The sequence below is a fragment of the Salmo trutta genome, unplaced genomic scaffold, assembly GCF_901001165.1.
Source record: "Salmo trutta unplaced genomic scaffold, fSalTru1.1, whole genome shotgun sequence".
In the NCBI taxonomy this organism is placed as follows: Eukaryota; Metazoa; Chordata; class Actinopteri; order Salmoniformes; family Salmonidae; genus Salmo; species Salmo trutta.
In genome coordinates, this window is record NW_021822979.1 from 1,603 (window position 1) to 22,500 (window position 20,898).

Below are 20,898 nucleotides of genomic sequence, written 5' to 3' on the forward strand. Positions count from 1 at the left end.
AATCTCTTGTTCTGCCCCTGAACAAGGCAGTTAACACACTGTTCCCTGGTAGGCTGTCATTGTAAATAAGAATTTGTTCTTAACTGACTTGCCTAGTTAAAATAAAGGTTTCGTTTTATTTATTTTTTAAATCGCTGATGGAACAGAGGTTATGGATATTGATCATAATATATGATTGGATGAGTTGACACCTCTACGTGCTTATCTATTCCATTGGTCTTGTTTCTCTAACCTCGTTTACCCTTGCTTTAACATGTGAACGTTGTTTGTCTATTCTATTGGTCATGTTTCTCTAGCCTCGTTTACACCTTGCTTTAACATGTGAACGTTGCTTGTCTATTCTATTGGTCATGTTTCTCTAGCCTCGTTTACACCTTGCTTTAACATGTGAATTTCATGATCTAATCAATATGATCCAATCACTATCCGATCAAGGTGTGTTGCGTTGACACATTGTATTAAAAAATGTGTCTTTTATCCGTCCGCTGTGTCGGCATGGTGACCAGATGAGCTGGTGCCTCCATGTATGAAAAATTTGACAGATATTCTTTCAAAATAATACGAATGTATTTATTTTAAGACAACTACTGATTCCATATGTCAATGGTGCCACCTGTCAATGATTTTAGAGATCGGTACAATGATGATTTAACGATCCATATCTGTTTACACTTGATTGATATCCAGACACAATGCGTGCCTGACTACCTCCGGAGGTGGGCAGAAAGATCTGATCCCAATATGTGTCTTTCAATGATCTACACCTGCCTAATAAATGTGGGCACAATCAGATTGTGGACAAGATCTGTTCAAAGGTACGTGAGTGTAGTTGAGTTTTGGCTGTGGCTGAAAGATGATCGTTGAGGAAGATTTGCAGACGCCTCACCCTGGAGGACCATCTCACCCTGGAGGACCATCTCACCCTGGAGGACCATCTCACCCCGGAGGACCATCTCACCCCGGAGGACACCTCACCCCGGAGGACCACCTCACCCCGGAGGACCACCTCACCCGGAGGACCATCTCACCCCGGAGGACCATCTACCCCGGAGGACCACCTCACCCCGGAGGACCACCTCACCCCGGAGGACCATCTCACCCCGGAGGACCATCTCACCCCGGAGGACCATCTCACCCCCTGACATACAGTACATGTAGATCTTCATATCCCCAGTAATAGGCATATAGTATGGACACGTCCCAGATAGCCCTCTAATCCCTATATAGTGCTCTAATGTTAACCAGAGCCCACACTGGGCTCTAATCAAAGTAGTGCACTACATGTGGAATAGAGTTCCATTTGGGCCGTTACCGTAGTGTCCCCTCCACTCTGATCGTGTCCACAGGTCCTGTGACTGTCTTTGTCTGAGGCTAATGTAACAGAAACCTTGTCTAGACTGACTGGCTACCGGCCATAATCCTCAGAAACATCCAGCTGAATCAATGTGAAACCCGAGAGGGGACAGTCCCCAGTCAAGACCCCCTGTTAGTGTTAGTGGAGGGAGGATTCCCTGGATTGATTAGACAATGGGGGTCAGAGCAACCACACACACACACACACACCACACACACACACACAAACACACACACACACACACACACACACACACACACACACACACACGCACACACACAGAGAGAGAGAGAGAGTGTCCAGTGCAGACACACCAGCAGTTATTGTCTACAACAAGGCAGATGTCATCAGAAGATTGATTACCTAGCACGCCAGTCAAGCAAGGTAAAATATCACATGACGTTTGATAGTAAACAGAAAATGGCTCTATTGTTGTCTCCGCCTGGAGCAGCATACTACTTTTTAATTAGTTAGTAAATTACCATCAATCAATGCATCAATAAACACGTTTTACTTTGAAAATTGAGTTGATGATCGAGAGTAGGAAAGCTATGAGAGAGTAGGAAAGTTATGAGAGAGTAGGAAAGCTATGAGAGAGTAGGAAAGTTATAGCTAGGTCTTCACTTTATCATCAAACATGTCTTCAGTTGAATTCCGTCTGTCTGTTCCCTGGAAGCACCCACCAGCCACCCCCAGACACCAGCCCCCACCCATCCACCAACCACCAACCACCAGCCTCCAGCCACCATCCACCAGGCCCCACCCACCGCCGGGCCCCACCCACCGCCGGGCCCCAGCCACCGCCGGGCCCCACCCACCGCCGGGCCCCACCCACCGCCAGGCCCCAGCCACCACCAGGCCCAGCCACCACCAGGCCCCAGCCACCACCGGGCCCCAGCCACCACCGGGCCCCACCCACCACCGGACCCCACCCACCACCGGGCCCCAGCCACCACCAGGCCCCAGCCACCACCCAGGCCCCACCCACCCACCAGGCCCCACCCACCACCAAGCCCCACCCACCACCGGGCCCCAGCCACCACCAGGCCCCACCCACCACCAGGCCCCACCCACCACCAGGCCCCAGCCACCACCAGGCCCCAGCCACCACCAGGCCCCACCCCCCACCAGGCCCCACCCACCACCAGGCCCCACCCACCGCCACGCCCCAGCCACCCCCCGGCCCCAGCCACCACCAGGCCCCACCCACCACCAGGCCCCACCCACCACCAGGCCCCACCCACCACCAGGCCCCAGCCACCATTAAATATAAAAACGACAACAGTCACAGAAACATGTCATCTTCCCACAGCAGCTAACAACTCATAAATGGGGATCAGCTTTAACGACCCTGTGCTCTTAGTCCTTTATTTATTACCCTCAGTCACCAAATATCAACAGGCAACAGGCAGTGTGTGGGTCTTTGAATGAGGCCTGCTCAGACGAATATGAACAGGCAACGGGCAGTGTGTGGGTCTTTGAATGAGGCCTGCTCAGACGAATATGAACAGGCAACAGGCAGTGTGTGGGTCTTGAATGGGCCCTGCTCAGACAAATATGAACAGGCAACGGGCAGTGTGTGGGTCTTTGAATGGGGCCTGCTCAGACGCAGGGAGGGTGAAGGTGTAACCGATGGCTGGAGATGAAACAAGCCTGTCTGAGTTTTGGAGGGCTATATTTATCACAGAGAGCATAGAGGCTGCGTACAAATGACACCCTATTCCCTTTATAGTGCACTACTTTTGACCAGGACCCATAGAAAGTGGTGCACTAAATAGGTAGTAGGGTGCCATAGGGACCTAGGGCCCGATTCAGACTCAGGAATTTATGCCTTTCCTATACACACCTTTCCTATGCACTTTTTGGTATTTGGTATTCAGACTTACCTTATTCAGTCGTGTAACGCGCTCTGCAGGTGTGGCTATCTTGCACTCTTTGAATACATTTCATTCAACCTCTGAAAATCCTTCCCACTTGCTGGCAAACAGATTTCTCTTGGAGTTTTCATCGAAATAGGGTTTTGGGAACATTTATCTGAAGCCGTCCCTTTAAATACCGTGTACTTTTTAAATTAGAATTTTGTCGACAAACTCACTAGAATATATGCAGAGAGAACGGGTTCAGAACATTAGGGAATAATGAAATAAAGGCATCTAAGTACATGCATATTTGTCTCAGTTTCAGCACCAATTGGTAAAAAAATATATATAATAATTTTTATTAATTATTTTGGTTTAGGAAGAAAGAAAACAGTGGTTTGATTCATTCTGATAATTGCCACAATCAGTTCTTCAACCCATGGTAATGTTGTGTACAGTACATAGAATTATAATGGGGACAATACTGTACAATAGTAGGTCACACCTCGTCTATTTGTATTTTTATTTTTGTATTTAACTAGGCAAGTCAGTTTACAATGACGGCCTACCAAAAGGCAAAAGGCCTCCTTTGAGGACGGTGGGAAAAATAAATAAAATATAAATATAGTACAAAACACACATCACGACAAGAGAGACAACACAACACTACATAAGAGAGACCTAAGACAACATAGCAAGGCAGCAACACATGACAACACAGCATGGTAGCAGCACAAAACATGGTACAAACATTATTGGGCACAGACAACAGCACAAAGGGCAAGAAGGTAGAGACAACAATACATCCCACAAAGCAGGCACAACTGTCAGTAAGAGTGTCCATGATTGAGTCTTTATCTCTATTGCCTGCACCAACCATGGAACTGTGTGATGTCACGGCCAAGCATTGCGCCAATACCTCAGGTTTAAACCATTACGGCTTGGTCTGCGCTCCACTCCATAGTGATTCAATTAGCCTACATAGAACTAAGAGTAAATTGGCAGTTTAATATGTGTGGTTATTAGGCCTACTGACAGTCGATACTGTTAGCGGTTAATACTTAATACATAGAAATGGGAAACAGAGGAAGTTTGGGTAGCCTATAGAAGGCTAGCAGTTGCATCACAAATCACCTAGCAACCGCACCAGGCGCCATCAAATCAAGTCAAACTGTATTTGCCACATGCGCCGAATACAACAAGTATAGACTTTACCGTGAAATGGTTACTTTACTTTACCGTGAAATGCCCTTAACCAACAGTGCAGTTCAAGAAGAAAAATATTTACCAAGTAGGCTAAAATAAAAAGTAATAATAAAAGTAACACAATAAGAACAACAATAACGAGGCTTATACAGGGGGCACCGGTACCGAGTCAGTGTGCAGGGGTACAGGCTAGTTGGGGGTCAATGTAAATTGTCCAGTGGCGATTTTTATGAATTGTTCTAGCAATCTAATGGCTTGGGGGTAGAAGCTGTTGAGGAGCCTTTTGGTCCTAGACGTGGCGCTCCGGTACTGCTTGCCGTGCGGTAGCAAAGAAAATGGTCTATAACATGGGTGACTGGAGTCTCTAACAATTTTATGGGCTTTCCTCTGACACCGCCTATTGTATAGGTCCTGGATGGCAGGGCCGTTCGCACTACCCTCTGTAGTGCCTTACGGTCAGATGCCGAGCAGTTGCCATACCAGGCAGCAACCGGTCAGGATCCTCTCGATGGTGCAGCTGTGGAACCTTTTGAGGATCTGGGGACCCATGCCAAATCTTTTCAGTCTCCTGAGGGGGAAAATATTTTGTCGTGCCCTCTTCACGACTGTCTTGGTATCTTTGGACCATGTTAGTTGTTGGTGATGTGGACACCAAGGAACTTGAAACTCTCGACTCGCTCCACTACAGCCCCATCGATGTTAATGGGGGCCTGTTCCACGATCAGCTCCTTTGTCTTGCTCACATTGAGGGAGAGGTTGTTGTCCACCACACATGTCTGCCAGTTCTCTGACCTCCTCCCTATAGGCCGTCTCATCGTTGTCGGTGATCAGGCCTACCACTGTTGTGTTGTCAGAAAACTTAATGATGGTGTTGGAGTCATTTTGCCATGTAGTGGTGGGTGAACAGGGAATACAGGAGGGGACTAAGTACACACCCTGAGGGGCCCCAGTGTTAAGGTTCAGCATGGCGGACGTGTTGTTGCCTTCTCTTACCACCTGGGGGCGGCCCATCAGGAAGTCCAGGATCCAGTTGCAGAGGGAGGTGTTTAGTCCCGAGAGTCCTTAGCCTAGTGATGAGCTTGTGGGCACTATGGTGTTGAACGCTGCGCTGTAGTCAATGAACAGCATTCTCACATAAGTGTTCCTTTTGTCCAGGTGAAAAAGGGCGGTGTGGAGTGCGATTGAGATTGCGTCATCTGTGGATCTGTTGGGGCGGTATGCGAATTGGAGTGGTCTAGGGTTTCCGGAAGGATGCTGTTGATGTGAGCCATGACCAGCCTTTCAAAGCACTTCATTGCTACTGACGTGAGTGCCATTGGGCGGTAATCATTTAGGCAGGTTACCTTCGCTTCCTTGGGCACAGGGACTATGATGGTCTGCTTGAAACATGTTGGTATTACAGACTCGGTCAGGGAGAGGTTGAAAATGTCAGTGAAGACACTTGACAGTTGGTCCGCGCATGCTTGAGTACACGTCCTGGTAATTCATCTGGCCCAGCGGCTTTGTGAATGTTGACCTGTTTAAAGGCTTTGTTCACATCGGCTACCAAGAGCGTTATCACACAGTCATCCAGAACAGCTGGTGCTCTCGTGCATGCTTCAGTGTTGCTTGCTTCGAAGCGAGCAAAAAGGCATTTTGCTTGTCTGGTAGGCTCGTGTCACTGGGTAGCTCACATCTGACGTCATTGATGCACTTATGAGGAAGCCGTTGATGGAGGTGTTATATTCCTCAATGCAATTGGATGAATCCCGGAACATATTCCAGTCTGTGCTAACAAAACAGTCTTGTAGTGTAGCATCCGCGTCATCTGACCACTTCCGTATTGAGCGAGTCACTGGTACTTCCTGCTTTAGTTTTGCTTGTAAGCAGGAATCAGAAGGATAGAGTTGTGGTCAGATTTGATTGCCAAATGATGGGCGGGGGAGAGCTTTGTATGCATCTCTGTGTGTGGAGGAAAGGTGGTCTAGGATTTTTTTTCACTGGTTGCACATGTGACATGCTGGTAAAAATTTGGTAAAAACTGATTTAAGTTTGCCTGCATTAAAGTCCCCGGTCACTAGGAGCGCCGCTTCTGTGTGAGCATTTTCTTATTTTCTTATGGCCTTATAGAGTTGGTTGAGAGCGGTCTTAGTGCCAGCTTCACTTTATGGTGGTAAATAGACGGCTACGAATAATACAGATGAGAACTCTTGGCAGATAGTGTGTGGTCGACAGCTTATCATGAGATATTCTACCTCAGGTGAGCAATACCTCGAGACTTCTTTAATATTAGACATCGCGCACCAGCTGTTATTGACAAATAGACACACACCCCGCCCCTCGTCTTACCAGAGGTAGCGTCTCTGTTCTGCCGGTGCATGGAAAATCCCGCCAGCTCTATATTGTCCGTTTCTTCGTTCAGCCACATCTCTGTGAAACATAAGATGTTACAGTTTTTAATGTCCCGTTGGTAGGATAATCTTAATATTAGGTCATCAATTGTATTTTCTAACGATTGCACGTTAGCAAGGAGAATGGAAGACCAGAGTCAGTCTGGTGGAAGTCTCCAATCGTTCACATGGCTAGTTACGTTTTGTTACCACTGGAAACCACGGGAAGGACCAGAAAACGGAGGCATTGGGAGAACCTATTCAAGTAAGTAAATATATTTGAAAATGATAAAAAAATGATGTAGCTATTATTAGTTATCTAGCTAGCTTGCTACAGGAACTTTGTGTGCATTCTAACTCAAATGAACTGCTAATGTAATTTTCCCTAGCTGGCTAGCTGACTTTGCATACTGTATACCTAGCCAAGTGAATTAAAATCCCCAGCTAGCTAACTTCATATTAGCTAGTTAGCTAGCTATCTTGATGTATTTCTCATTGTATCTCAATATGCATTTGTAACGTAGCTAGTTAACAGCCATGGAAGCGGGTGAAAGGATTAGCTAGCAGTTCCAGCTGTCAGAGAAGGGAGAGTAGGCTCCTCTGGATAGAACAGGTACCTTTATGGGAGGACATTATGAAAATATTCTACAGTTCCAGTCCCTAGAGGAAACCTGTGGACAGAGAGATATAGTAACATAATATTCAGTGCTGTCTAATTTGAGTATAATGCAGCCTGTTTCTTTGTGATGTTTTCAGTCTTCATATACAGAGATCCGTGAAACCCTGTCTTCAGATGAAGGGGATTCATGAATGTCCCAAGAGAATAAGGGTACATCCTTGTATACCATGGATTATATGTGTACGTACCTATGTTAGCACATTTTGTAAACAAAAATACTGTTTAAATGTCACAAACAATGTATAAACTAATTAGTTGATCATCAAGTGTGCTATTGCTGGGCTGGAATAGAAGTTTGCTCACCCAGTAGATCAGGGATCAGTGGAGCAACGTTGGACATCTCTGCTATTGACTTTTTTTTTGAAAAAATGATTTAGTCATAAAGCATTACTAAGATGTCTAAACTTTACATATGAGTTAGCTTACTTGTTCATTTGAAATAATATGAAATAGTGATTCTTTTAAGTGAAGTGCTTAATAAACTTGTTAACTTAAAATTATTATTCAAGATGAACTAGTGTTCGATGTTGATTAATCACAGATCACAATCCTGCAATGAAGAAGGGAAGGGAATCTGTCTCTAATTTGTCTGTGTTTCTGAGATGTATTCTCAAATGAACGGAACTTTTTTGTTCAGTCATAAGTTCAATTTGATTGTCACTCTTTTTCAGGATAGAGACATGTGAACCCATTTCGCAGTTGATAATGGCATGCAAACAGTCCAACTCCAGTCCTCCAGTACCCCCAACAGTCCAACTCCAGTCCTCCAGCACCCCCAACAGCCAAACTCCAGTCCTCCAGTACCCCCAACAGCCCAACTCCAGTCCTCCAGTACCCCCAACAGCCCAACTCCAGTCCTCCAGGACCCCCAACAGTCCAACTCCAGTCCTCCAGTACCCTCCAACAGCCCAACTCGAGTCCTCCAGTACCCCCAACAGCCCAACTCCAGTCCTCCAGTACCCTCCAACAGTCCAACTCCAGTCCTCCAGTACCCCAACAGCAGAACTCCAGTCCTCCAGTACCCCAACAGCAGAACTTCAGTCCTCCAGTACCCCCCAACAGCCCAACTCCAGTCCTCCAGTACCCCCAACAGCCCAACTCCAGTCCTCCAGTACCCCCCAACAGTCCAATCCAACTCCAGTCCTCCAGTACCTCCAACCAGCCCAACTCCAGTCCTCCAGTACCCCCAACAGTACACATTGTTGTTGTAGTCCCGGACAAGCACACCTGATTCAACTCATTGAAGTCTTGATGATTAGTTGACAAGTTAAATCAGGTGTGCTTGTCCGGGGCTACAGGAAAACGATGTACAGTTAGGGGTACTGGAAGACTTGAGTTGGGAACCACTGGCCTACAGTGTAATGGCATTAGACCTATGGGCATTTGCAATGCACCCTTTGACATTGTGCATCTGAAGCAGAATAGCTTAACTCAGATTATTTACATATTGTTCAGCTATATGTTCTCAATTTAAAAACATCAGTAGACAATGTATGAGGTTAGTCATTATACTCAATGTTTCTACATGCCTTGTGTTGGCATGAAATTAGTTTAGTGCAAATCCAACCCTTGTAATCTAGGTGGTAAAATGTCTGGAAGCAAGAGATGATGGAATCATTCGTTTAAAACATACATCCACTGCTACCACCAAGTTCAATGACAGATACTTTTCTCCCAGAGGCACTTGGGAGGTGCCACTGTGATAATAAAGATGGCTTGCCTAAGACTACCACAACAATTACATTGTCTATGCTAAATGTGTTTAAATTTTGAAGAAAAACAAAACAATAGTTAGGTCATAAGAAATAGATGTTATTCAATAGGGCAAGGGAAAGCAGAGCTGACAACAAAATACTTTGTATTTCACCCATTCAAAAGTATAACCTTTTATTAAAGTACAGTATGTTTATAATATCATAAACAATAATTTTTTACATGTTCCAAATTAGATTTTATATCTTCATATGTTTTAAGGGAGCGTTTTTTATCATGACGACAAGGCGAAAGTGCTCTCTACTCAAATGGCATAACAGAATCATTCAGATTGACCGAAGCACATCATATAACAACCATCTTGTATAACTGAAGGTCGACTCCTTCACATATCTAGAAAAGGACAAAGTAGAGGTATAAACTGATGCTGCTGCAACATTGCTCATCTTCACAGTATAAACTGATGCTGCTGCAGCATTGTGTCACCTTCACAGTATAAACTGATGCTGCTGCAGCATTGCTCATCTTCACATAAACTGATGTTGCTGCAGCATTGCTCATCTTCACAGTATAAACTGATGCTGCTGCAGCATTGTGTCATCTTCACAGTATAAACTGATGCTGCTGCATTGCTCATCTTCACAGTATAAACTGATGCTGCTGCAGCATTGCTCATCTTCACAGTATAAACTGATGCTGCTGCAGCATTGCTCATCTTCACAGTATAAACTGATGCTGCTGCAGCATTGTGTCATCTTCACAGTATAAACTGATGCTGCTGCAGCATTGTGTCATCTTCACAGTATAAACTGATACTGCTGCAGCATTGTGTCACCTTCACAGTATAAACTGATGCTGCTGCAGCATTGTGTCATCTTCACAGTATAAACTGATGTTGCTGCAGCATTGCTCATCTTCACAGTATAAACTGATGTTGCTGCAGCATTGCTCATTTTCACAGTGGGAATCCAGTCGAAATGGGTGTCTTGATAGAGGTCAGCTGGCGAACCTATAATAGTACAGTACATAAACAAATTCAAAGCGCTTTTGATGTTATAATATCACTTCTTCGGGTCATCTATACCATCAGGGCTCTTAATTGTTTGGTTGTGTTTAATTCATTCAGGTGTTTTAGTCAGAGGAGGTTGGTGGCACATTAATTGGGGAGGACGGGCTCGTGTTAATGGCTGGAGCAGAATAGGTGCAATGGTATCAAATACATCAAATGCGTGGTTTCCATGGTTTCCATGGTTTCCATGGTTTCTAGGTGTTTGATGCCATTCCATTCGCTCCGTTTCGGTCATCATTATGAGCCGTCCTCCCCTCAGCATCCTCCATTGGTTTTAGTGTCATAAAGATTACAACAACTGTCAACACAGCAGGTTGTCCTATCCTGTAATGTCCTAACATTTTCCCTCCTCTTATGAATGAAGTTCTCTATCACTGGGTCAGTGCCACTGGAGTTTTTTTGGACAACAATGTCCTCCCCCAGGCAATATGGACGTCAGTGGAGGCTCCTCAAATGAGGAAGGGGAGGACCATCTTCCTCAGTGAATTACATAAAAAAAAAAAATGATAAAATTATACTAAATATATCCACGTCACCAAATAATTGATTAAAACACCGTTTTGCAATGAAGGTCTAGAGGAGCCTCAGCAGCACTATGTAGGGTAGCACCATGGTGTAGCCGGAGGACAGCAAGTCTTCCTCCTCTTGGTACATTGACTTCAATACAAAACCTAGGAAGCGTGTGGTTCTCAACCCCTTCCATAGACATGCACAGTAATTATGACAACTTCTGGAGAACATCCTCCAACCTGTCAGAGCTCTTGCAGAATGAACTGACATGTTGTCCACCAAATCAAAGGATCAGAGAATGAATTTAGTACTGAAAGCATAAGCTACAGCTAGCGAGCACTGCAGGGCATAAAATGTCGTGAGTAGTTGACTCAAAGAGAGAGAAAGACAATAGTTGAACAGTTTTGAACAAACTAATTTCTTCAAAAATGGAGATAGAGAGAGAAAGAGAGAGCTAGCTATATTTATATATATATTACTTTCACTTTCTTAGCTAGAGAATGCAGCTAGCTAGTTTAGTCTACTCAAACACCCAGCTCAAACAGAGAGGGATGCTATGTTTCCTAGCTGGCTATGGCTATCCAACATTGGAACATTGGAAAGTCAAGGTTAGCTTTTGGTTTTATACATTTTTTTGCCACCAGAGTCTGTTGGTGTAACTGCTAAACTGTATGCTGTACTGCGTGATTGTAGCAGGTTTACTAACGCGTTAGTTCTAGTAGCTATGTTGACTTGGCGTTAGCTAACATGATGACAACGCTGTGTGTAGCGTTTAGCGGTTATGATATAAAGGTTTGCCTGGAAAGTTTTTTTTCGCCTGGTCACGACAGCTGATGTGATGTGCACTGAAGTCCACAAGCAAGGAAAAAGGGTGAGAGGAGGAGTGCATAGATGTGAGAAGGAACTATCCAACGCTCAAAGGGATCATGCTGTTTGTATGTGACTGCTATGAAAGTGAAATGTGTTTGCGTGTGATCAGGGGTGTATTCATTCCACCGATTCTAAAACGGAACGAAAAAAACGTTTCTTAAATGGAACGAAACTGGGATAAACATACCTGAATTTGTCCAACAGAAAATCTCATTTGGAACTGTTAGATGCAGGCAAAATTGTGCAAGGCAGTCTTAAATGTGACATTTGGGACACTTCATTTGGAAGAGTCAGCTTTTTAAACCAACATGGCTCAGTTTAAATTGTTTTTACATTGTAGTTAAACAAAATCATTTGATATGCATTTTGACATAAAATTACTACAGTTAGGGAAAAAAGTATTTGATCCCTTGCTGATTTTGTACGTTTGCCCACTGACAAAGAAATGATCAGTCTATAATTTTAATGGTAGGTTTATTTGAACAGTGAGAGACAGAATAACAAACAAAAAATCCAGAATAACGCATGTCAAAATGTTATAAATTGATTTGCACTTTAATGAGGGAAATAAGTATTTGACCCCCTCTCAATCAGAAAGATTTCTGACTCCCAGGTGTCTTTTATACAGGTAACGAGCTGAGATTAGGAGCACACTCTTAAAGGGAGTGCTCCTAATCTCAGTTTGTTACCTGTATAAAAGACACCTGTCCACAGAAGCAATCAATCAATCAGAAAAATCCAGAAAAACGCATGTCAAAAATGTTATAAATTGATTTGCATTTTAATGAGGGAAATAAGTATTTGACCCCTCTGCAAAACATGACTTAGTACTTAGTGGCAAAACCCTTGTTGGCAATCACAGAGGTCAGACGTTTCTTGTAGTTGGCCACCAGGTTTGCACACATCTCAGGAGGGATTTTGTCCCACTCCTCTTTGCAGATCTTCTCCAAGTCATTAAGGTTTCGAGGCTGACGTTAGGCAACTCGAACCTTCAGCTCCCTCACAGATTTTCTATAGGATTAAGGTCTGGAGACTGGCTAAGCCACTTCAGGACCTTAATGTGCTTCTTCTGAGCCACTCCTTTGTTGCCTTGGCCGTGTGTTTTGGGTCATTGTCATGCTGGAATACCCATCCACGACCCATTTTCAATGCCCTGGCTGAGGGAAGGAGGTTCTCACCAAGATTTGACGGTACATGGCCCGTCCATCGTCCCTTTGATGCGGTGAAGTTGTCCTGTCCCCTTAGCAGAAAAATACACCCAAAGCATAATGTTTCCACCTCCATGTTTGACGGTGGGGATGGTGTTCTTGGGGTCATAGGCAGCATTCCTCCTCCTCCAAACACGGTGAGTTGAGTTGATGCTAAAGAGCTCCATTTTGGTCTCATCTGCCACAACACTTTCACCCAGTTGTCCTCTGAATCATTCAGATGTTCATTGGCAAACTTCAGACGGGCATGTATATGTGCTTTCTTGAACAGGGGGACCTTGCGGGCGCTGCAGGTTTTCTTGGTGACTATGGTCCCAGCTGCCTTGAGATCATTGACAAGATCCTCCCGTGTAGTTCTGGGCTGATTCCTCACCGTTCTCATGATCATTGCAACTCCATGAGGTGAGATCTTGCATGGAGCCCATTCCAGCCTTGTGTAGGTCTACAATCTTGTCCCTGACATCCTTGGAGATCTTTGGTCTTGACCATGGTGGAGAGTTTGGAATCTGATTGATTGATTGCTTCTGTGGACAGGTGTCTTTTATACAGGTAACAAACTGAGATTAGGAGCACTCCCTTTAAGAGTGTGCTCCTAATCTCAGCTCGTTACCTGTATAAAAGACACCTGGGAGCCAGAAATCTTTCTGATTGAGAGGGGGTCAAATACTTATTTCCCTCATTAAAGTGAAAATCAATTTATAACATTTTTGACATGCCGTTTTTCTGGATTTTTTTGTTGTTATTCTGTCTCTCACTGTTCAAATAAACCTACCATTAAAATTATAGACTGATAATTTTTTTGTCAGTGGGCAAACGTTCAAAATCAGCAGGGGATGAAATACTTTTTCCCTCACTGTACCACCCACCACTGCAACCTGTATGCTCTCGTCGGCTGGCCCTCGCTACATATACGTCACCAGACCCACTGGCTCCAGGTCATCTATAAGTCTTTGCTAGGTAAAGCTCCGCCTTATCTCAGCTTACTGGTCACGATTACAACGCCCACCCGTAACACGCACTCCAGCAGGTATATCTCACCGGTCATCCCCAAAGCCAACACCTTTGGCCGCCTTTCCTTCCAGTTCTCTGCTGCCAATGAATGGAATGAATTGCAAAAATCGCTGAAGTTGGAGACTTATATTTCCCTCACTAACTTTAAACTTCAGCTATCTGAGCAGCTAACCGATTGCTGCAGCTGTACATAGCCCATCTGTAAATAGCCCATCCAACTACCTCATCCCCATATTGTTTCTATTTCCTTCTTTGCTCTTTTGCACACCAGTTTCTACTTGCCATCATCATCTGCACATCTATCACTCCAGTGTTAATTTGCTAAATTGTAATTACTTCGCTACTTTGGCCTATTTATTGCCTTACCTCCTCATGCCATTTGCACACACTGTATATCAACTTTTTCTATTGCGTTATTAACTGTACGTTTGTTTATTCCATGTGTAACTCTGTGTTGTTGTTTGTGTCGCACTGCTTTGCTTTATCTTGGCCAGGTCAGAGTTGTAAATGTGAACTTGTTCTCAACTTGCCTACCTGGTTAAATAAAAGTGAAATAAACAAATTAAATAAAAAATAGTCTGTCACCTAAAGAATGTATCTCTACCTGTGTGCACCTTACGACGTACATTTTGTTTCATAGGCTAGGTTGTAGCAAACTCATCATGGTTATAGGGAAATTCGAGTATCAAGAAGGCCTGTTGTATCAGACTGTCTTTGTTTCTCCATGGCTGTCCCATCGATGCACCCTCCCACTCAACATACACTGCCATTCCCACTTGTGTCATGCACAAAGTAGATGTCCTAACCGACTTGCCAAAACTATAGTTTGTTAACAAGAAATGTATGGTTGAAAAACTAGTTTTAATGACTCCAACCTAAGTGTATGTAAATTTCCGACTTCAACTGTAGCTAGCTTTCTCTCTCTCTTGCGTTTCCTTAATTTTGGAAGATTTTTTTTTAACTGTTCAGCTGTTGTCTTTCTTCTCTTGAGTCAACTACTCACCACATTTTATGCACTGCAGTGCTAGCTAGCTGTAGCTTATGCTTTCAGTACATGATTCATTCTCTGATCCTTTGATTGTGTGGACATGTCAGTTCATGCTGCAAGAGCTCTGATAGGTTGGAGGATGTCCTCCAGAAGTTGTCATCAAAATTACTGTCTGAGTCTATGGAAGGGGGTGAGAACCATGAGCCTCCTAGGTTTTGTATTGAAGTCAATGTATCAAGAGGAGGACAGAAACTAGCTGTCCTCCGGCTACACCATGGTGTTACCCTACAGAGTGCTGTTGGCTACTTTTGGCTACTATTGACCTTCATTACAAAACGGTGAGTTTGAATTATTTATTTGGTAACGTGAACATATTTAGTATAGTTTTATCTAAAAACAATAACTTTTTTAATGTTTCATTATTTACATTTTACTAAATTCACTGAGGAAGATGGTCCTCCCTTTACTCTTCTGAGGAGCCTCCTCTGATCTATATATTCACTCCCGTTCAAAAGTTTGGGGTCACTTATAAATGTTTTTATTTTTGAAAGAAAAGCACATTTTTGTCCATTAAAATAACATCAAATTGATCAGAAATACAGTGCAGACATTGTTGCTGGAAACGGCAGATTTTTTATGGAATATCTACATAGGCGTACAGAGGCCCATTATCAGCAACCATCACTCCTGTGTTCCAATGGCACGTTGTGTTAGCTAATCCAACTTTATCATTTTAAAAGGCTAATTGATCATTAGAAAACATATTATGTTGGCACAGCCGAAAACTGTTGTCCTGATTAAAGAAGCAATAAAACTGGCCTTCTTTAGACTAGCTGAGTATCTGGAGCGTCAGCATTTGTAGACACACTTCCACCACACCTTCATTAATACGGTGTATCTGTACGCACACCTTCATTAATACGGTGTATCTGTACGCACACCTTCATTAATACGGTGTATCTGTACGCACACCTACATTAATACGGTGTATCTGTACGCACACCTTCATTAATACGGTGTATCTGTGCGCACACCTTCATAATACGGTGTATCTGTACGCACACCTTCATTAATACGGTGTATCTGTACGCACACCTTCATTAATACGGTGTATCTGTACGCACACCTTCATTAATACGGTGTATCTGTACGCACACCTTCATTAATACGGTGTATCTGTACGCACACCTTCATTTATTCGATCTCCAACCTAAATGAATAGCGGGTGAATAGCATGCTATTCTCATGCTTCAGTTGAAGGTCAGAATGCGCATAGAGAGAAAAGTGCATAGAAATGGATTTATGTTCCATCTACGTGTGCTTAACTCGGGTCTGAGTCGGGCCCCTAGTGAAGGGGTCGGCAACACCATTCCTGGAGTTCCGCAGGTCTTGCAGGATTTTGTTTTCAACTAGGCACCACACCTGGCCAACTGAGCTAATTGATCAGTTCAGGGATTAGCCTAAATTCAACCCACCTGTTCCTTCCAGGTTGGTTAAATCAAAAACATGAAGTGTCTGTGGCACACCAGGACCAGGGTTGTCTATCCCTGGACTAAAGCATGAATCTCAGACTGTACTTCTAACAGTCCTCTATGAAAACACACATGGCACTGTGGGGGGGTCTTCCCTCCTTGTCTCCTGGGGGTAGGAGAGGTCTTCCCTCCCTGTCTCTAGGGTGCTGGGGGGGGGTCTTCCCTCCCTGTCTCCTGGGTGCTGTGGGGGCTAGGAGAGGTCTTCCCTCCTTGTCTCCAGGGGGGTGGGGGCTAGGAGAGGTCTTCCCTCCTTGTCTCCTGGGTGCTGTGGGGGGGGGGGTGGGGGGGGTAGGAGAGGTCTTCCCTCCTTGTCTCCTGGGTGCTGTTGGGGGAGGGAGGGGGTAGGACAGGTCTTCCCTCCCTGTCTCCGGGGGGGGGCTAGGAGAGGTCTTCCCTCCCTGTCTCCTGGGTGCTGGGTGCTGGGGGGGCTAGGAGAGTTCTTCCCTCCTTGTCTCCAGGGGGCTGGGGGCTAGGAGAGGTCTTCCCTCCTTGTCTCCAGGGTGCTGTGTGTGGGTGTGTGTGGGGGGGGGGGGGGTAGGAGAGGTCTTCCCTCCCTGTCTCCTGGGTACTGTGAGTACACCAACACCTCTCATTTTTGAACACGCTTCGCAAGGATGGAGGATTGACTGATGTTTACTCTAGGACACCCTGCCACTTCCCTCTCTCAGCCTCTTTCCACTTTTAGCCCTGCCGTTCCGACTGCTTGTTTTCCACTGTATATCTATCCTACCACTGTATATCCTACCCAGCAGGCTGGTTCCATTTCTTTGGACATGAGAGGGCCGAGGGTCAGACGTGTATATGTGACTAAGGGGGCCACTCAAAGCCAGTGAAGATAAACCAACAGTTCTTTCCTCCCTTTTCTCCCTCCTTCTCCTCCTCCTCCTCCTCCTCCTCCTTGTCCTCCACCCTTCCCTCCTCGATGCCACTACTGTGTATGAGGTCATAAATCTTAGCGAGGAGCAAATGGGTCCTCTGAGGTTGAACCGGTGAATACACTTCCTCTGTCCACCTCGCTGAGCACTCACCACGGGTGTGAAGTGTGTGTGAAGTGTGTTCATTAGCATTTGTATCTGTAGCATTTGATAGTTCTGTGGGAATCCACGCCGTATGGTCTGTCTGTGTGGGGGAATTGATAGTTCTGTGGGAATCCACGCCGTATGGTCTGTCAGTGTGGGGAATTGATAGTTCTGTGGGAATAGACGCCGTATGGTCTGTCAGTGTGGGGAATTGATAGTTCTGTGGGAATCCACGCCGTATGGTCTGTCTGTGTGGGGGAATTGATAGTTCTGTGGGAATAGACGCCGTATGGTCTGTCAGTGTGGGGAATTGATAGTTCTGTGGGAATAGACGCCGTATGGTCTGTCAGTGTGGGGGAATTGATAGTTCTGTGGGAATAGACGCCGTATGGTCTGTCAGTGTGGGGGAATTGATAGTTCTGTGGGAATCCACGCCGTATGGTCTGTCAGTGTGGGGAATTGACTGCACATTGGGATTGGCAGTCAACAATGACCTGTCATCTCAATTTGATCAGATAAATGTTTTGCCTTCATCCTGAATGGATGGAATTGCGCTTTGAAATGTAGCTAGGCGGCCAGCGTGTGAGTCCGTCAGAAGGACTCTTTGCTCTATGGCGAACAACAATAAGGTACAAAACAGACGCATGTGTTCAGCGTTGGTCGAAACCAGAGATCACACAGAGAGGGTCTTCAGAGTCTGGATCTGAGGCTGAATCAGCCCGTAATCACACGCCGGCCAATCTTGTTGGAAATTGCACTGTTTGTAATTAACGCTCAATTAAACACGACATGGCCGCCCCAAATCCCTGTAAGTTAATGGATTAGCCGGCGCAGCTGGCCTGCATTGGACTGCTTATAAAGCACATAAAGTTACCTTGTTAAGGTAGATGCCCCTCAATGATAGTATTTAGAAGATTTGTTTCATCCCCCCCATCCCCAGCCCTGCAGCCCCAGAGAATCAAAGAAAGAGGGACCAGAGAGAGGGAGGGAAGTACAGGGCTCTAAAGACATATTGTGGTAACTTCACCATTTGATTACACTGCAGCCAATCACACGCTGGTGGAAGGAATGTGAGGAATCCATCTGCAAAACGTATTCGTCTGAGTGTGCATTACGTTTTTTATTAACAACACATGGCAGCTGCGGGGAGACAAGCCTCGCTTTCAGCTGCACCGCATAAGAAAGGGGAGTAGAGAGGAGAGGTGGGGAGGGAGGGAAGGAGGAGGGAGCGAGGGAGGAGAAGGAGGGAGGAGGGAGAGAGGAGGAGGGAGGGAGGGAGGAGAGGAGGAAGGAGAAGGAGGGAGGAGAAGGAGGGAGGGAGGAGAAGGAAGGTGGGGGGAGGGAGGAGAGGAGAGAGGATGGAGGGAGGGAGGGAGGGAGGGAGGGAGGGGGAGGAGTAAAGAGGAGGAGGAGAAGGAGGGAGGAGGAGGCAAGAGAGGTGGAGGAGAGCGAGCTTATCCTTCAACATTGCCTCGTCTGTGTGCGTTGAGATTTGACGCACAAAGGTGCATTGAAGGGCGAAAGAACTGTATCTGGTGTGTGGAGGCTGAGGGCTTTGTCCGTGGCTCTCCCACAGTTTGCCGTGGCATTAGCAGGGTAAACATGGGGGCGTGACACACTGACCTGTCCTACGAGGTGACAAATAGTCCTAATTCTCCATCACGACACAGGCCTACAGGCTGCTGACACACACACACACACTCACTCACTCACACACTTACACTCATCACTCATCACTACACACTCGTCACTCACTCACTCACTCACTCACTCACTCATCACTCACGCACTCACTCACGCAAACACCACTCACTCACACTCACTCAATCGCACACACGCACGCACGCAAGCACACACACACACACACACACACACATACACATACACACACACACACACAACACTGGCCTGTTGACTCTGGTGAATGATCAGCCGCATGGTGTTACGACAGGACACATTACCCAGACCCCACGGTATCTGCAGTCTCTTGAAGTCATTGCTTTAAAAAACACATAAGCCATCGATTGAGGCGGCATTTAAGGTGATCATTACCGATCGCTCGCTAAAGTGAGAATGTTCATGAGGGTCATGGGTGTTGTTATGGTGATAGGTAATTGATCAATTCTTTCCTCATTGTCGAAGTTGTAATCGTTCATCTAGAAATGGCACATTGATTGAAATGAACAACCAGGTGTGGAGCAGCAGGTTTCTGTTGTAGCATTTCCGTGCCACACCTCCTCCTAGCTGGCAGTGGGTGGTTGGCTGCCATTTTTTTTCGTTGTCACAACGTTGCTCTTAAGTTGCTCTCTCTGTTTGGACAGTAATGACATTTCATCTGTTTGCAGTTTGCCTCTCCTCTTACACAATAGCAGCCCTTCCATTTGCTAAAACAACAAGCACACAGTAGACAGTACAATAGCAATCGGCCAGCAAGGAGCTAGTAGTTAGTGACTCTCAAACTTTATTTAAACAAACAGAGAGGACTGAGATGAACGTAAACCTGCAGCTCACTATAAGTAAAACAATCACTGACTCTACATTGGTCACCAAGCTCAAGGGCCACTGGGTCTCTCCAACTGGATCCTGGACTTCCTGACGGGCAGACCACAGGCTGGGAGGATTGGCAAACAACACCTAACCCGCTTTTACTCTCACACTGGTGCCCCCCCGAGACGTGTCCTCACCCCCACCCTGTTCACCCATGACTGCGTGGCTTTGCACGACACCATAATCAAGTTTGCCGACAATACAACGGTTTGTGCCTGATCACTGAACACAACGAGTCAGCCTTACAGGGAGGTCAGAGACCTGACCGTGGGTTGTGCCAAGACAACAACCTCTCCCTCAACGTCAGCAGAACTAAGAGTTGATTGTCGACTTCAGGAAGCAGCGAGGAGGGACACACACCGACCCCGATCCTCATCGACGAGACTGCAGTGAAAAGAGTTAGCATCTTCAGGTTCCTCGGCGTCCCACATCAAAGAGAAGGAGCGCAACAAGAAGGCGTAACAGTGCCTTACTTCCTCAGGCAGCTGAAGAAATTTGGCATGCCCCCCCCACCCTCCCGCATCCGTCGCACCTACTCTCCAAATTCTACCACAGCATCATCAAGGTTGTTCTGCTGCTGCATCTCTGCCTGGTACGGGAAGTTCTCCATCCATGACCACAAGGACATTCAGCGTGGGGTGAAGATGGACCAGTTTATCACTGGAGCCTTGTTCCCACCCACACAAGACATCTATGTGTAAATATCTTCAATTAGTTTGACTGCCTTCATCTTTTCCATTGTTATTTAATGGAGCTTTAATTTTCTAGTACTTTAATTACTTTTATATTGTTATTAATGGAGCTTTTATTTTCTAGTACTGTTAATTACTTTACCATTGTAATTAATGGAGCTTTTATTTTCTAGTACTCATAATAATTACTTTTTTGTATTAATGGAGCTTTTATTTTCTAGTACTCATAATTAATTACTTTTCTATTGTAATTAATGGAGCTTTTGTTTTCT

The 20,898-nt window shown here is 45.4% G+C and overlaps 1 protein-coding gene across 1 annotated transcript in view; it reads left to right on the forward strand.

The window, feature by feature from the left end:
* The first annotated feature begins 853 nt into the window (after window positions 1–853).
* Window positions 854–20,898, forward strand: part of LOC115187850 (extensin-like) — a 50,504-nt gene continuing 30,459 nt past the window's right edge. Inside the window, exons 1-2 of the mRNA XM_029746883.1 lie at window positions 854–1,173; window positions 2,031–2,570. Of these exons, the coding sequence (XP_029602743.1) occupies window positions 854–1,173; window positions 2,031–2,570 (860 nt within the window). The remainder of the gene's footprint in view (window positions 1,174–2,030; window positions 2,571–20,898) is intronic.